Genomic DNA, 15,954 nt, shown 5'->3' on the forward strand with positions numbered 1-15,954 from the left:
GTTTCATCATTACATTTTGTGTATAGGTATTTTTTTACAAAATTTATTAAGGAGTATATGCATATTACATAGTTTTAAATAACAATTCTAATAAACTGAAATTTTTTTAATGAGGGGCATGACATCTGAAAAAACTATTGCCTTAACTTTTTTACCAATTAAAATCATCATTATTTCGTTAAGATGTGCTGATTTATGTGTTTTTAAATAAATTTAAAGTTCTTCAATTCAGATGCAATATCCCTTTTTTCTATTAATTGAATATAAACTAAAATGAACAAAACTTCTTTTATTCATAACCTAATATCTACAAAGTATGCTAAGCAATATTTTTACATGCATTAAACATAAAATACTATTATTTAAAACAAAACCAATTTTATGTAAAAAAAAGTCAATACATAATGCACAATTCAAGTTTTGGATAGCTACCTTTTTAATCAAATACAAATAGGAAGGAGAACAAATATTTTTTTAAATAGGGTAACGGGCGATTTTAAGGTTGTAAGTTGATTCATTTATAATCTCTAACCAACTTTCTTTGCTTGAAATGACGAAAAGTTAGTGGCAAAATAATTTTTCTATTAAAAAAAAAACACTGGTTGTATATGTATGGGTATAGGTATTGTTCAGCAAGATCTTTATGGTGTGGGAGTAGCTCAGTATAATATTTCCTTCTTATGCTGTGGGAACAAATCAGCGTGGCCTTCGGCAACGTGCGCGTCCTGTTTGTTTAGGATATAGGATTAGGCATTGGTAAAATAGTCTAAAACCTGTTGTTTTGTATACGAGATTAATAAACTTAGTTTTCTTTTCACGGCTATTATTTTGAAAATTATTATTTATATAGGACGGACAGACAAACTTTTCATAAGTGGATCTTTATTTAGTATATGTTAATTTTGGGGGGAATGAATAACTGCCAATTTATCAAATAAGCATCATACCCTTCATAACTATTTTAGAAAAAGACCTCTCACCTCTCAAAATAAATAAATTTCGCGGCATTTGCCCGTTTTTTATTAATTTCCGGATTAAACGTGGTTTAATCCTTGAGAAAACATAAAATAAAAACGACGGTCATCAACAAAATATTTGTTTTTGTTTAATTATTATTGATTGATTATTTTTTTCAATGTCGTCGTTTTTTTTATACGAAAATACAACGTATCAAAATCAAATGCCGCAAAATTCGTTTTATTTTGAGAGGTTAAATTATTTGCCAACGCCTATATCCTGCCTTGTGTTTATTCATGACATACTGATGTGGCGTAGAGAAGGTGCACTTCTCGTAGTCGCAGAACAGGGCAAAACCCTCGTGTACAATCTTGACGTGGCGCTTCAGGTCCGCCTTGTAGCCGCCCACAAACTTGCACTGGTCGCACGGCCATCTGAATAGTGTAATTATTGAGTTGCTTCGCACTTAAATATATATTACTTGTACCAAATCGTCAAAGAAAATGTCAGTAATCATGTCACTTTCAAATTGGTACACAATGCTGCTATGTCAGATGCGTGATACCAATCATTATATAAAAGTAACAGGATGTCTATCTGTCTGTGTACCAAAGGATCTCGATAACAGCAGAACCGATATGGTTCTTCTTTACAATGTAGCTAGGAAGGTTTATAAATATTTTTTTTTTTTTGGGGGGGGGGGGCTGGAGGGTACCATCACACTCTTAAAAGAAATCACCCCTTGAAAAAAATGAGCACCATTCCAATTTTTCTTTTTTAAACTACTGCCCCCACATCATTTTTATGAAAATTTAAAACTAAAAACAAGGATTGGAACTAGGATTTAAATGAACAAATAAAAACCAACCTGATGCCTTCATGAACCTTTTCAACATGCTGTTTCAAGTTATAGCTGATCTTGGTCTTGTATTCGCATCCAAAGGCCTGACAGTGCAGCATTGGTAAAGTTTTTACTCCAACCAGACTACACTCTGCTGGATGCTTAACCTGGAAATTTTTTTTTCATATTTAGATTTGAATAATGTTACGAGAAGCCCAGGGAGAGAGGGGAAATTGGACTGTAATATAAAAATGGTGTTCTAAGTTTTATAACCATGTTATTTTAATCAATAAAACTTTGGGTTATTTTATTGAGTTTTGTTTTCAAACTTTCCAAGCAATACTTTAAAAATACAGAAGGGGTATCACTATGGTCTATTTAAGGGGTTTAGTGGAAATTTGGTATAGCTTTAATCAAACTTAAATATTTACACTTCTACCAGTCCGAATTCATTAAAATAAAAAGTTATGAGTAATATATTACATTAGGCAACTTTTTAAAGTTGGTCATGTATAGGTGCGTGCACAGGAATGTGATTGGGGGGTAACCAAAAAGGGGTGATTTTTAAAATATACTTTTTGTTACTACTCTGTTATTTTTAAAGATAATTGAACCAAGTTTCTTCCCTGATTCAATTACTACCCTAGGTAAACGATCATTAATAAATAATAGGGATTTTCCGCCGAAACCGCCGCCTACCGCCGAATTCCGCCGTGTTATTTGCTACCTCATTTGGCTGTTTGGAGTCAATAGAAAAGTGTGATCTATTTGAATAAAAGTATTATAATACACCTTTTTCTATCCACTTACAACTGCTTTTTAATATTTATAATTTATTTAAGAGGGGTTAGGTATTTTTAAACTTAAAGAAAATGAATATTGAGACTGGATAATCGAGCTTCCTATTAAAGATATTGATAAATTTTTTTTTGTAAAGTATCTTTTGTGTATTTTTCTACCTGTATAGTCTACCATTATAAGTACCTATTTAAATTTAGTACTGTCCTTCAATGGCCTACAGGGGCCAAAACCGCCACCCCCCCCCCCCTCTTTCTACTATCAAACCAGAAGTTAAAATTTTAATTTTGTTTTTAAAAGTATCAGACTAAGTTTTAAAGGAAAAAAGAATTCTCATAACTAAACTAAATATTTTTTTGTATCTATGCCCCCACCCCCTCTATCTAACCAAAAATAAGATAACCATCATAAAATTGATATCAAACAAACTTTAATTCATTTTAGAACAGTAAAGAAAAACCGGTAGACCAAGTAATAGACTAAAACAGTATTTGCCAGCTAAATCATAACATAAAAATGCATTGTATCTTTCAAAAAAAGACAGAAGAAACGAACACATTTACTCTTTGAAATCTTAATGTTCTTAGAGTTTTACAGACAGAGTGAGGGGACCAAGTGAACTAAAGAGTAGATGCTTGTTGGTGAGTTAATCATCACAAAAAAATCAGCTTTCTTACAAAATAAAACTGCGTAGTAGATCAAATTTTCCCTATAGATATCTAATGTCTGTAAGAGAATTAACAACAGACCGACGGACCAAATAAATTTTACACTAGATGGTTGTTTGTACAGATAATGTTCATAAAAAAGATTTTCTTTCAACCGTCTTGAGTCGTAGCAAAGAAATTCACGATGTTTACATATCGGTTCATACAGACTGACGGACTTTGCGAATTTGAAAGTAGCTACGCTACTACAAAATTTATTTTTGCACTTTCCTTCTATGGACTAGAGTTGCAAAAACCTTCCCTAAACACTAAAATAAAAAAATTAGTTTTTTAAAATTTGCGGGCGGCGGCCTTTTTTGCGGGAACTGCGGGTATGTCGCGGTTTTCCTTTAAAATTATTGTTCCTCAAGTAATTACTGATTAATTTTAAAAAGTTTTACTCAATTATCTTTAATAGTAATGGAATAACAGAGAAATTAAGATTGCTGTTATGATTTGTAATCCCCCCCCCCCCCCTTCAAATTTAGGTTTTACAGGCAATTTTCAGATTAAAAATTTTTAAAGTTGCGCTACCGACCCCACTCTGGAAACTTGACTAAAAGTTGTATTATATTCTCAAAATTTAGAATCATATATGGTTTGGTATGGGGTCGGTAGCGCAACTAGGAGTAAAATGACGAAAACTAATTTTTTTTGCTAAATTTTTCAGTAAAAAAATGACGAAAATTATTTCATAAATTTACTTTCAAAGCATAAAATTAACACTTATAAGGTAAAATATATAATAAAAATGTTTTTATTTATTGATTTGGTGTATATATTTGTAAAGAATATGAACGAAATTAGTTTTTAATAGATATTTATGCAAAAAAAAATTATATTTCATATCTAGGTAGAAAATAAAAAGAAGATTTTTGACCTTCAAAAAATATTGATTTGACCCAACTTTGAAGTAAAAATAAACTTAGTTCCAAACGTTATTTTTTCTTTTCCTTGTCCATTATACATGCGCTGGGGTATGTAAATCAATAATATCAAGTTAAAATAAGAAAATTTGATCATGACTTTTTTGCCAAATTTCCACCCTTAGACCGTTGTGGGGTAATTTATTTTATCATCATTGGGGATGTGCATCAATATATCGTTCTTAGTCCCAAAAGAACCGTGTCTTTTGTGATTAAATGTGTTGATAATTACTAATTTGAATTAGGTATTCGAATGCATATGCCTGCGATAAAAGAAACTGCGAAAAAGTGACAGTTGGACAGACGAACAGCTACATACCCTAATTATTTAATAGCTGCGCTACTAATTAAGTTACAATACCTGCATATGTTTGTCCAGGGCTTGTTGTCTGTTACATTTAACATTACACAGCTTACAAAAATATTCTCCAGGCATCTGAAACAAATATGAATTAAAATAATCTATCTCATCAATGCAAAATTTGGAATATCCTTATTTAAAAGTAACATGATGCCTGTCTGCTTGTCTGTCATTTTTTTAAGGACGATTTCTCTTCTGAAGGTGATGGTACCCTCAGCCAAAATAGTTATAAACCTTTTCTGGTTCTATGAGAAGCTACATTGTAAAGCTGAATTATATCGGTTCAGCGGTTTGCGAGATCTTTCGGTAAAGACAAACACACACACATCCTGTTACTTTAACATTTGGATTTCATATAAGAAATACTAGGGGCACTTGAAAAAACGGGAAAGCAAGTAAGTCGATCTTCCACTTTCTCTTTTAGGGGGGGTAAAAATGTCTTTCCCTGGGCCTATAAGTAGAATCAATGAAAAGGAGAACCATATCGGTCCAGCGGTTAGCGAGATCTTAAGATACAGACACACTGACATATAGACAAACAGACATCCTGTTACTTTTAAATTATGATTTACTTAGTATGTATTTACTTAGTTTAAAAATAAAATAAACTTACCAAGCTGGGATAGGTTGGTTTAGCATCTTTTCTGACTTTAATCTTGTGTAGGAAATATTCTTTGTGTGTCATGAAAAAGTCTCCACAGTGGTCGCAAATACATTTCTCCTCTGTAGAATTGGGCCATTTAAATATTATTGTTGTAGAGGGATGTAGTGAGGGAGGGGACATTGGACTGTTTATTATACTAGTCCCCAAAGTTTTATGATAACGTTTTCTTAATTGTTGGTTAAAAAACTGTTGGGACTTTTATTGAATTTTGATTGATAAGTTCTTTAAACTAAGCGTCCATACGTTTCAACCACTAATTCAAATAAAGCAAAATAAATGAACAAAATTACTAATTGAGTAGGTAGATTACTACTAAAATTTATTGGTCAAATGAACCTTGAGACGCTTCAACTTCTTTATGATCTTTGAGATGATGGTTGTAATCTTCCTTAACTTTGAATTTAATATCACAGGCCCTGCAGGGGTAAAAATAGATAATTTTGCAAGAAGGGAGGGGACATTGGACAGTTAAATAGTACAAAAAGTTTAATTATCACATTTTCTTATTCGTTGGCTTAAAACTATGGATAATTTTATCAAATGGTTATCAGTTGCTTCATTGACATGAATGTCAAAACGTTTCAACCAATTGTTTTAACCAATTTCACCCTTATTTATTATTTTGTTTCCAATTATCCATTATTCCTGCAATCAAATGATGTGTGAGCATTGTAAATGTGTTTTGCCAATCTGTGCTTCGACTAAAAAGGGTAAATCCATGTTTTCCATATTTAAAATATTGTCGCCAGTAAAGGGTTAAAAAATAGAGAGAAATTAGACAAAGGATAGACTGGCTTACAAATCATAAAAACCTTAATTGGTATGCCTTTTTTGTCGTTTAAACTAATCATACAAATGAAAAAAAATATTTTCTTTTCTTTACATTAATGGACTACTTAAATTTGAAAATAAAATGTTAATCAAATGAGACCTTAGTTGGCTTAATAAGCTTTACAATCGTTCATTTTTTCGCATCATATCATTAACAGCGGTTCTAATCCACCGGTTTCGAAAGAAGACTAAAATAAATGGATTTATTCCTTTGCAATGAAAGAGCAGTCCGGGCATGGGTGTTGAGATTCCTCGTGGATTGTGGCGTGCAATTTTATATTGTTCAAAGTACCTTTAAGGAAGTACAAATTTAACATGAAATTTGAACTTTTTGCATATTTGCTTCCTTTTGCTAGAACCTGTTTTAAGGAATCAATAAACTTTACAATCTAGGATGTTTCTAAATTTATTAGACATTTTGGTTAACATATGTCGACATAGAGAGGTTTAAAAACATTCTAACACTTAAATCAGAAAAAAATATAGCCTGAAACCATCACAGGACCCATGTGAAGCTTACATGAAATAGAGAACTTAATCAGTTATGTAGTTATTAAGATCGTAAGCTTTAAACAAAAAAAATCTTACTACTTTATCTAAAAGGATTGTCTTTTAGAGAATCACTTAGGTAATTTTTACAAGTTAAACTTTCCTGTGCTAAAATCGCACTTGGGACAATGATAGGGTGTCCCAATTTTGTGCTCGTTGTACAAATGGGACAAAAACTGGGCGTAACCATCTCTCTTGAACTTGATGGGACAGTCCTGACACACCCACTGCTTGATACTGAAGTCATAAATCTTGCCGTGTTTCTGCAAATGCCTGTGGTGGGTTAATTGTGAATAATGTATCTTACAAATGTCTAATTACATTTTAATGATAAATGGACGCACAGAAAGTAAAAACAATCAAAATAAATTACAAAATGTTATTAGTACAATAATAAATGAAATAGAAATATACGTCTAGAAAATTACCTACCATTTTTCAGTTAGAAAAAAATACCTTTTTTGAGGGGTGGGGATAAATATCCCTTAGCCGAGTTACTAACTTCCTTGCTTTAAAAAAAAAAAATTGCATATTCCGTAATATTTGACAACTAACTTTACTGAAGATTTTTTTACAGAGTTTAGACATTAAATAAATACAATCCTTGTAAATTCTTTGTCTTTAAGTATGAAATGTTCATCACAGAATGGACATTTCTTAAATCTCAACTCAGCATTCACATGATCAAGATAACACATCTCATTTCTATCAGCGTTATATTATTACTTCAAATATACTTGAAATTTCAAAAAAAAAAATACTTCGGGGCAAGTTTTAATTGATTGATTAGCCATAGGGTTTCTTAGGGTTTGGGCCTAACCCCTGCGGGAGGAGGGGCGTAACAATGTGGGGGCCACCCAGTCAGAGGCGTCCAAATATTATAAAGTTATAAACTAATAAACAAATAGGGTACTTTGTATGAAAGCACCACAGCTTCCAAGATTCGTATTTGATCTTATCTTAGGTTAGATTGAGTAATGTTTAGGATAGTCCCGCATGGATAGGCCGTGTGGCATTTAGGGTTATAGGTCACCGCAGGGCTTAAAACATGAAAATTAAACAAGATTAGTTTTCATAAAAACTGATGCCGTTCTGAAATGAAAAAAAGACTACCTACCTACTGAGGTAAATTTTCAAAGGGTAGAAATTAAGACAAATTCTATATGTTTGTTGATGTTTCATTTTTTGTCGCCTGCGTTTAAATCAACCAATGAAAAATCTAGCCAATAGTATGACGGCATATTTGTAGATACCAATGAATGCGTTTTTCATGGTTTGAGAGTGAGCGAGTATTCTTCATTCTACCTTTTAAAAACTAACCTCTGTCTTTAAATCAAAGATGCAGTTATAAAGAACTAAATAGAAAGTAATAATATTGTTCCTAGTTTCATAGTGACATCTATTACAATGATACACTTGTCCAGAATCGTTGATTTCCTGAATAAAATACATTTTTATCAATCGGATGTGCATTGGTAAATTAGAGCCAAAAAATAAAATTTGATGAAATAAAATAAAATGATGATTAAACACACACTAACCTTCTTAAAGTTAAAATTTTCCGAGTCCTTGGCCTTTGCTTTATGATAGGTAAGGAGGTGAAGATCCATGGCCTCCTGGTCCTTGGTGCTGAACGGACAGGTATGGCAGAGTAAATGTTTAGATTCAGGTTTCAGCACCTCGGTCACAAACATGGTCACTTTTTCACCTAAAAGATTAAAAAGTTAAAAGTAATAGGATGCCTGCTTAGGATCTCTCTAACCGCTGAACTGATATGGTTCTCATTTACTTTGAAGCTTCTTATAGTTCCAGGAAAGGTTTTTAACTATTTAAGGGGACAGTAAATCTCAAGATAAATCACTCTCACGAAGGAGCAAACGAAAGTATAAAGGATGAGACGGACGGACATAGTATCATAGTAATAAAGTAGCTGCACTACTATTTAGTCAACTGATGGCACAAAGTTCTCTAGCACACCAACCTTTAAAATGATCTCTTTCCATATGCTGCTTGACTTCCAGCATGCTAAAATGCGCGAAATCACATTCCTGGCATTTCCAGTCCCCGTACAGGTGAGGCTCCAGCTTGTTGTTGATGTCAATGGTTCTGTCATGCGCAACCTAAATAGACATTGTTAAATAGTCAATTTGAATTCATAGTATTAACCTTCATTTAAATGAAAACTTCTTTAAATATGATTAATTTAAAGCGGAAAAATTGTCATTGACGTAAGTTACTAACATGGACATCACTCCTTGGTCAGTTCGTTCATCCAGTAGGAGGGGAGGCAATGGGGAAAGGGAGTGAATAGTTAGGATCATTATTTTAGTAAGCTACAAGTTTCACTTTTTTAGAGTATATGATAATCTGGTGTAATATCCAAGTAATAATAAATCCATTAAGAGACACTCCTAAATCCAGACACTAAACTTCATATATTCGTTTATTTATTGAACTATGTTAGCCTAAAAAGAAAACAATTTTTTTTTATAAAACTAACCTTCATATGCATGTGAACTTCTTGAACCATAACAGACTCAAAGGGACATGCCTTGATCGAACATTGGAAGATATCAATCTAAAAAAAATCATACATAAGAGGATAAGAAACACAACGATATAAAACATGAAAATTAAACAAGGGTAAACTACAATACAGTAAATATGTAAGTGTATATTTAGAAAAATATATTATAAAAATGCGGAATAATATGAAATCTATTAAAAAGAACTTACATGTCTGTCCATATCAATGTAGTAGAGCACCTCTATAGGTTCATGACAATTAAACATATGCTGACGGACTGTCTCTCGCTTGGAATGGGTAAAATTGCAAATCTGGCACTTAAGCTTGGTGTTGTGCACCTGGTCCTTGTGGTTGGCAAAGTTATCCGCCAGTTTAAATGTTTTGTAGCACAAGTGACATGTGAATTTTTTGGCTGTTGTCGTGCCGTGCATCTTTTCCTTGTGGAAGTCAAGTCGTAACACCTGGTTTTACAGGGATTAATGGATACGTATTGGCGAAAAATAATATGAGGTCAGCGGTCACGATTATTTTGACTAAAATACTGAAAAATTTATTTTTCATTGGCATATCCTAGATTATACCAAAACTAATACTTAACTATGAATTCATAATTTTGATAATATATGAAGAATTGAAAGAACAATGGATATAGAATACGTGGATATTATGAGATTATTGCATACCCTGATAAAATGGTTCTCCCAGCTGGATAATATAACGATACCCCCATCCCCTTCCACTTATGATTTTACCCAATCCCCTCTTCTGACCATGGAGGAACGTATTGGCCAATATATGAGGACTATAATAACAACCTGAATTAGCGACAAAAATTCCATTGTCGCAATATCCACGTATTCTATATATCCATTGGTAGAACATTTTCTTTATGATTCTGACATTTCATATAGTCATATCCATGAATCCCTGACCTTTTTGTTGCATAAATCACACTGATATTTCTGTTGTTTTGACTTTTTCTCCTCAAATTCGAACCTGTCTTTCTTCTTAGTTTTCTTCTTTTTCTATGTTTTTATTTAATTTAGTATCAGATTTAGTTATTCAATTTGATATGACGACCCAAAAAACATATTATTGGTGATTTTATCTATCATAATTGTGGTGTATGTACTGTAGTGTAAATTTATATATCATCCCTATCATCCCATTGTCCCATCTCTTAAGATTTCTGTATATACCACAAGTGAATTCTTAAAAAAAAAATGCCTCACTAAAATCAGTGAGGCTCGCTAAAAATTTAGAGGGGATAATTTTGCCGCACTAAAACTTTAGTTAGGCAAACGGATTTTAGTGATGCAAAAGTTTTTTAAAGAATTCACATCAGGATTAAAACTAACATAATTACTAAATCTTAAATCTTTATAGAATAGTCCTAAAATTATTATTTGCTTTTAACTGAACAAAGATACAAAAATGCTGCTAATGTTTGAAAATGCTTATCTAGCTTTTTCGTGTTATATCAAATGTTCTTATCTTATCTAAAATGGAATTTCTATCTCTTGCTTCTCTATTTATGACCATAATCATACTTGTTATATATGCAGTAATAAATAATCTGATAATGAACCTTTGGTTTGTAATAATCATCATAGTAATTATCTTCATAGTAATCATCTTGTTCCATTTTGGGGTCGTAATTCACACCCTCAATTAATTCTAATTACAAGGGCATATAAAATTTAATTTATTTGAGAGGTGGGTGGAGGGGGAAAGGTTTCAATTAATAAATCATATTAACATTCATTTTCAACTAAGGTTAAAGAAAGAAAGTTTTCAGCAAGTCTTCAAAACCTATTAATATCCGGTGGATTAGAACCGGCTCTTATGGTGTCCCATAGTGTAGTGGTTAGCGCACTACGCTGTGGTTGGGAGAAACCGAGTTCAAGTCACCACATAGACTTTGCACTTAGTTGACAAATGCTGTTGCAATTTGTCAGAATATGATCACGCAACCTTCCCTAAGATGCCCTAGGGTTGTAAGGGGGGAGATTTGTAGGAAGTTAGGATTCTGCAAATCAAGCAGCTCTAACCATGCTTTCCCTCATCCATGCTCCTCGTATGAGAGTGCCATTAATTAGGGTGGCTAAATATGGAACACCTGCCAAAACTCTAGGCCAGGGTGATGTAATAATTGAGTAGCTTCCACGAGAACTGCGGGTCAGCTTGTAATGTAACATAGAATACAATCAGCTGTGCGCGAAGCTTACCAATCTAAGATTGGCCAAAGGATTCTCACTTCCAGTCTCCGTGTGCATCTGAGTCCTAACTTAAGAGAATCATGGCTACAACAACAACTAAACAAATCATGTATAGCATCGAATTACAGACAATTTTCCTCGAATATTAAAAAAACCATAAGTTTTGTTAGCCAGGGCCTTTAATACCCACAGAAAGCTGTCTATAATACGATAAGATAAATACCTATTCTAGACTTTTGACTAAAAAGAGACTTTCGTGAAATTATGTTTTTTTATCATTCCCTCCATTAAAAGTTTACTATATGCCCTTTCCTGTATCACAATTGAAGTCGAGTAAATCATCTGTATTATAGATACCATTGAAAGCATTCGACCTAAATTTAGTCCAATCTTCCCGCACTTCTTCTTTGATGTCGTTCAGCTGCTTCAAATTTATTTGTCCCTGATAAAAAAGTTTTTTTTTGTGAAACTAAGCTATTTTAATCTGTATAGGAAGTCTGCAGGAAAAAAACCGTTTTAACCTCTTAAGACTGCCGCAATAAAGTTATAGACATCTTAAAATGTCAATCTAGGGAGTTAAAAATATTCAAAAATGGGATGATCAAGTCAAGCTGAGTATGCCAACAGCCTGGTTTGGCACACGCTACTTGACTTGGGGGAATATTGGCATACTTTACTTGACTAGGGGGAAAATTGGCACACGCTGCTTTACTTGGCGTAATATTGGCATACTCTGCTTTTCTTGTCAAGAAATGCTTTTTCTTAAATTTTGAAATAATTTATGTATATATACTAGCGGCTCCACCCACGCCCCCCCCCCCCTCGATGTCTGTAGGGGCATTTGAGGGAAGGAGAGAGCTGAAACTCTCCTTTACATTTATGTTTTAAAAAGAAAAACTATAGTAACAAAATCATGGTATTTTAAAGGATCAATAAGAAGCCTCATTGAAAGAAGAACCATATCAGTCCATCGATTAGTGAGATCTTTTATTTTAAGATTTTAATGGTTTTAGGCTAATTTTTGTAACTTTTCTACTACTTGGAATGTTCTAGCATTCATGATAGAAAATTCCAAAATTAAATTACACCAGCTAGAAGCAAATTAGTAATTACAATCTTATTTTGGGCTCATATTTTAAAAATATATACTAGCCGTACAGAGAGGCAGACAAACATACAACAGACACTGACATTTATAGAAGACTTCGCTACTAAAATGGTCTGTGTATTAGTCCTTAAATAATGCCTTTTTCATATTTATTAAGTAACAAGGATGACAACATCCATAAGTAGCGAAGCACAAAAAATCGTAGATGGGAATACGTACAGGTAGATTTAAAAGGTTTTTACTAAAATCAAGAATAGATATATTGGATAAAATAAACATGAAACCTTGTTTTATTTTGTATGATGACGATGGTCAAAGTATATTATATTAAAGATGCTAATAACAATGGGAAAAATTATTTTGATACTGATAACCCATAAAAGTTTGAAAATTGGATCAAAATAGACAAAGATATGGGGAAATATGTAAAACATATAAAAATAGCCAAAAACCTGATAAAAGGCAGTCTGGCCGTCATGGTTGTTTACTTAAAACGACAAAAAAAAATAATTTTTAAATCCTTAACTTAAAAAATTGGGAAAATCGGACCATATATACTGAAGATATGGAAAAAAGTGTAAAATATATAAAAAAATAACCTAAAACCTGCCAAAAAGGCAGTCTGGCCGTCATGGTTATTTTCTATAAAAGACAGGAAATTTAATTTTGATATCTATAACTGAAAAAAATTTGAAAATCGGACTATAAACACTGAAGATATGGAGAAAAATGCTAAACATATAAAAAACAGCCTAAAACCTGCTAAAAAGGCAGTCCAGCCATCATGGTTGTTTTCTTTAAAAGACGGGAAATTTAATTCCGACATCTATAACTGAAAAAATTTTGAAAATCGGACCATAAACACTTAAGATATGGAGAAAAATGTGAAAAATATAAAAATAGCCTAAAACCTGCTAAAAAGGCAGTCTGGCCTTTATGGTTGTGTCTTTAAACGACGGGAAATTTAATTTTGATATCTGTAACTGAAAAAATTTTGAAAATCGGACCATAAACACTGGAGATATGAAGAAAAGGGTCATCTCAAAAAACGCCTATCTCAGAAAACGCCCATCTCAAAAAACGCCCATCTCAGAAAACGCCTATCTCAAAAAACGCCCATCTCAGAAAACGCCCATCTCAAAAAACGCCTTTTTCATAAAATGCCCACAAGATTTTTAAAAATAAAGCCTAATTTATTAATAGTTTTCAAAAGAATAATACAATACTTGTCATTCATGATCTCTTATTTAAAACACAAATAAATAGTTACCAAATCAACCATTTTATAAACTATGTACAAAGATGGATAAAATGGTATACTAAAGAGTAGCTGCTATATTTAGAGAAAAGGGGTAGTTTAAATAAATGGAAGAAAATTATTGGAGGGAGAACTCATTGAAGGAAAGAGTTAAATCATTGAAGCTCATTTTAAAGTACATCATTTTTTAATCTGGTAAGAATAAGAAGGAATATAGGGATAAGACATTAAAATAACCTCACCCTATTTTTCCCCCAAAATTCATCAACTATGGAAAGTAGAATCTAAAATAAATGTTAAATTGCTTTATAATTTATAATAATTAGGTATTCTAAACTATTTTTTTTATTTCGAGGCTATCTAATTCTGATAAGTTTAAAGCATATCATGCTCAATAAATATTTTGTACATTATTTGTGTATTTTAATAATTATATAACATGAATCTAAAATTTCTTTCAAGCATAATAAAAACTAGAACATAATTTTGTGTTTTCTAAACTATTTATCCCTTCCTTACACCCTACCCAAATTTCACAACCCCATTTTGAAATTCAATCAACCTAAATTCCACAACATCTTTATGATTATCTCTTAACAAATTTACTAGGTTTAGTCATATTTACAACATTTCAATCTGATATTCTGTTAATTCAAGATATTAGGTCAAATAATAAAGAAAATAAATAAAAAAGTATGTTTTAATAGAGGTCATAGTTGTTCATCTTATTGCAATAACTAAAAAGTAAACTGGGTTGTTTGCAGTAGATATATGAAAAAAATAAAAAATAAAAGATAAATTAACTAGGTAAAAGTTTTTGATATTCAATTGTGATCAATTTTCAAAAAGCAAACCTTTAGTATGTTGTTACTCAAAAGGCTTACAAAAATATAAAGTGCCTAAGGAATGTACAAGAGTGACATTATACTTCAGAAATAGATATTTTAATAAGAAGATTTATAATGTACATATTGTATAATATTCCCAATACCTTCTTAGACTTACATGTTTCACTACAAGATGATTTTTAAAAATGTAGTAGGCATTTTATGAAAAAGGCGTTTTTTGAGATAGGCGAATTCTGAGATAGGCGTTTTTTGAGATAGGCGTTTTCTGAGATGGGCGTTTTTTGAGATAGGCGTTTTCTGAGATAGGCGTTTTTTGAGTATAGCCGAAGAAAAATGTGAAAAATATAAAAATAGCCTAAAACCTGCTAAAAATCGGTCCGACCGCCAATGATGTTTTATAGTTAATTGTGCTCCTTAATGGTGTGAATGTTGTCAAAAAATTTCAGCATTCTATCTTTTATAGGAGCTGAGTAAATCCCATTTCCCCCATAGCGTTACGGACTGACGGACGGACTGACAAAGTGAATTATAGAGTAGCTTCGCTACTAAAAATTAAACAATATCTACTCTGTTTTTAAGAAATGTCTAAATTTACTAGGGAGGGATAGGACAATTGTAGATAGAAGAATCTTTTCCTAGTAATTACAATCTACAACAGACAGCAACACTACAATTTGGACAATTTTTATAATATTTAATTGTCCTATAAATTTTTGCTGCTAACCTTTTCATCGGTGAAAATTGCTCTGAGAGTTTGAACATTATTTTCTATAACATCGAGTTTCTTCCTCATATTTAAAATATCCTTGAAAAATGGATGTAAATTAACATGGATATTGTTAAGAGATTCTCACATAACCAGATAAAATGTTTCTCCTAGCTAGCTAATATTAAGACTAAAGACTGTACCTAATCCCCTCCCCTGATCATAGAGGAAAGAATTGACCAATAACTGAAGACCATTTTAGCAACCTAAAATTTCCCTGTCACAATATCCACGTTTTTTTTTATATCCATCCCTGAGAAATCAAGCTTAGCTCGGAATTAAAACTATTTTCTGGGAGGGAGCTGTTGTCCCCATTCAGGATCCAACACAGGATGTCGGTGATATCCTCAAATTTCTTTTCAGATTCTTTGATAAAATTTTGTAATTTGTCCACATTTTCTTTGGTTAGGCCAATGTGTCGCTTTTTCGACGGCGGAGTTTCGTCGTCACTGAGCGGCGCCGTTTTTGTTGGCGGCGGAGGATTTTCAAAATTTATATTTTCGTCCATATTATCCCCCCCTTCATCCTCATCCTGTGCCTCCATTTTGGTGGGCTGGTGTTGCTCCATTTTTATCATTTCCGTCATTTTGGCGG

At 32.4% G+C, this 15,954-nt stretch overlaps 1 protein-coding gene across 1 annotated transcript; it reads right to left on the reverse strand.

Moving 5' to 3' along the window:
- Positions 1-156: 156 nt before the first annotated feature.
- LOC145304606 (uncharacterized) lies at positions 157-15,946 on the reverse strand. Its single transcript, XM_080146525.1, has 20 exons — positions 15,613-15,946; positions 15,319-15,398; positions 11,693-11,822; positions 10,750-10,838; positions 10,094-10,186; positions 9,371-9,622; positions 9,135-9,212; positions 8,616-8,754; positions 8,176-8,342; positions 8,016-8,071; positions 7,237-7,339; positions 6,737-6,906; positions 6,295-6,376; positions 5,899-5,955; positions 5,591-5,669; positions 5,204-5,313; positions 4,591-4,665; positions 1,826-1,965; positions 1,241-1,391; positions 157-725 (listed from the first exon to the last, which is right to left on the reverse strand). Exons 1-20 carry the CDS (start codon positions 15,944-15,946, stop codon positions 660-662), a joined length of 2,451 nt encoding a protein of 816 aa, XP_080002651.1. The 3' UTR covers positions 157-659.
- Between the last annotated feature and the right edge of the window lie 8 nt (positions 15,947-15,954).

The sequence above is a fragment of the Acartia tonsa genome, chromosome 13, assembly GCF_053477335.1.
Source record: "Acartia tonsa isolate MP-2025a chromosome 13, ASM5347733v1, whole genome shotgun sequence".
Classification (NCBI taxonomy): Eukaryota; Metazoa; Arthropoda; class Copepoda; order Calanoida; family Acartiidae; genus Acartia; species Acartia tonsa.

Bases quoted from the DNA above. Each gene is read 5' to 3' on its own strand.
- LOC145304606 (XM_080146525.1), bottom strand. From the start codon at position 15,946: ATGACGGAAATGATAAAAATGGAGCAACACCAGCCCACCAAAATGGAG. The intron at 1,966-4,590 runs GTATTGTAACTT...AAAAATTTCCAG, and splicing joins CCCTGGACAAACATATGCAG to GTTAAGCATCCAGCAGAGTG. The intron at 1,392-1,825 runs GTTGGTTTTTAT...TACACTATTCAG, and splicing joins AAGGTTCATGAAGGCATCAG to ATGGCCGTGCGACCAGTGCA.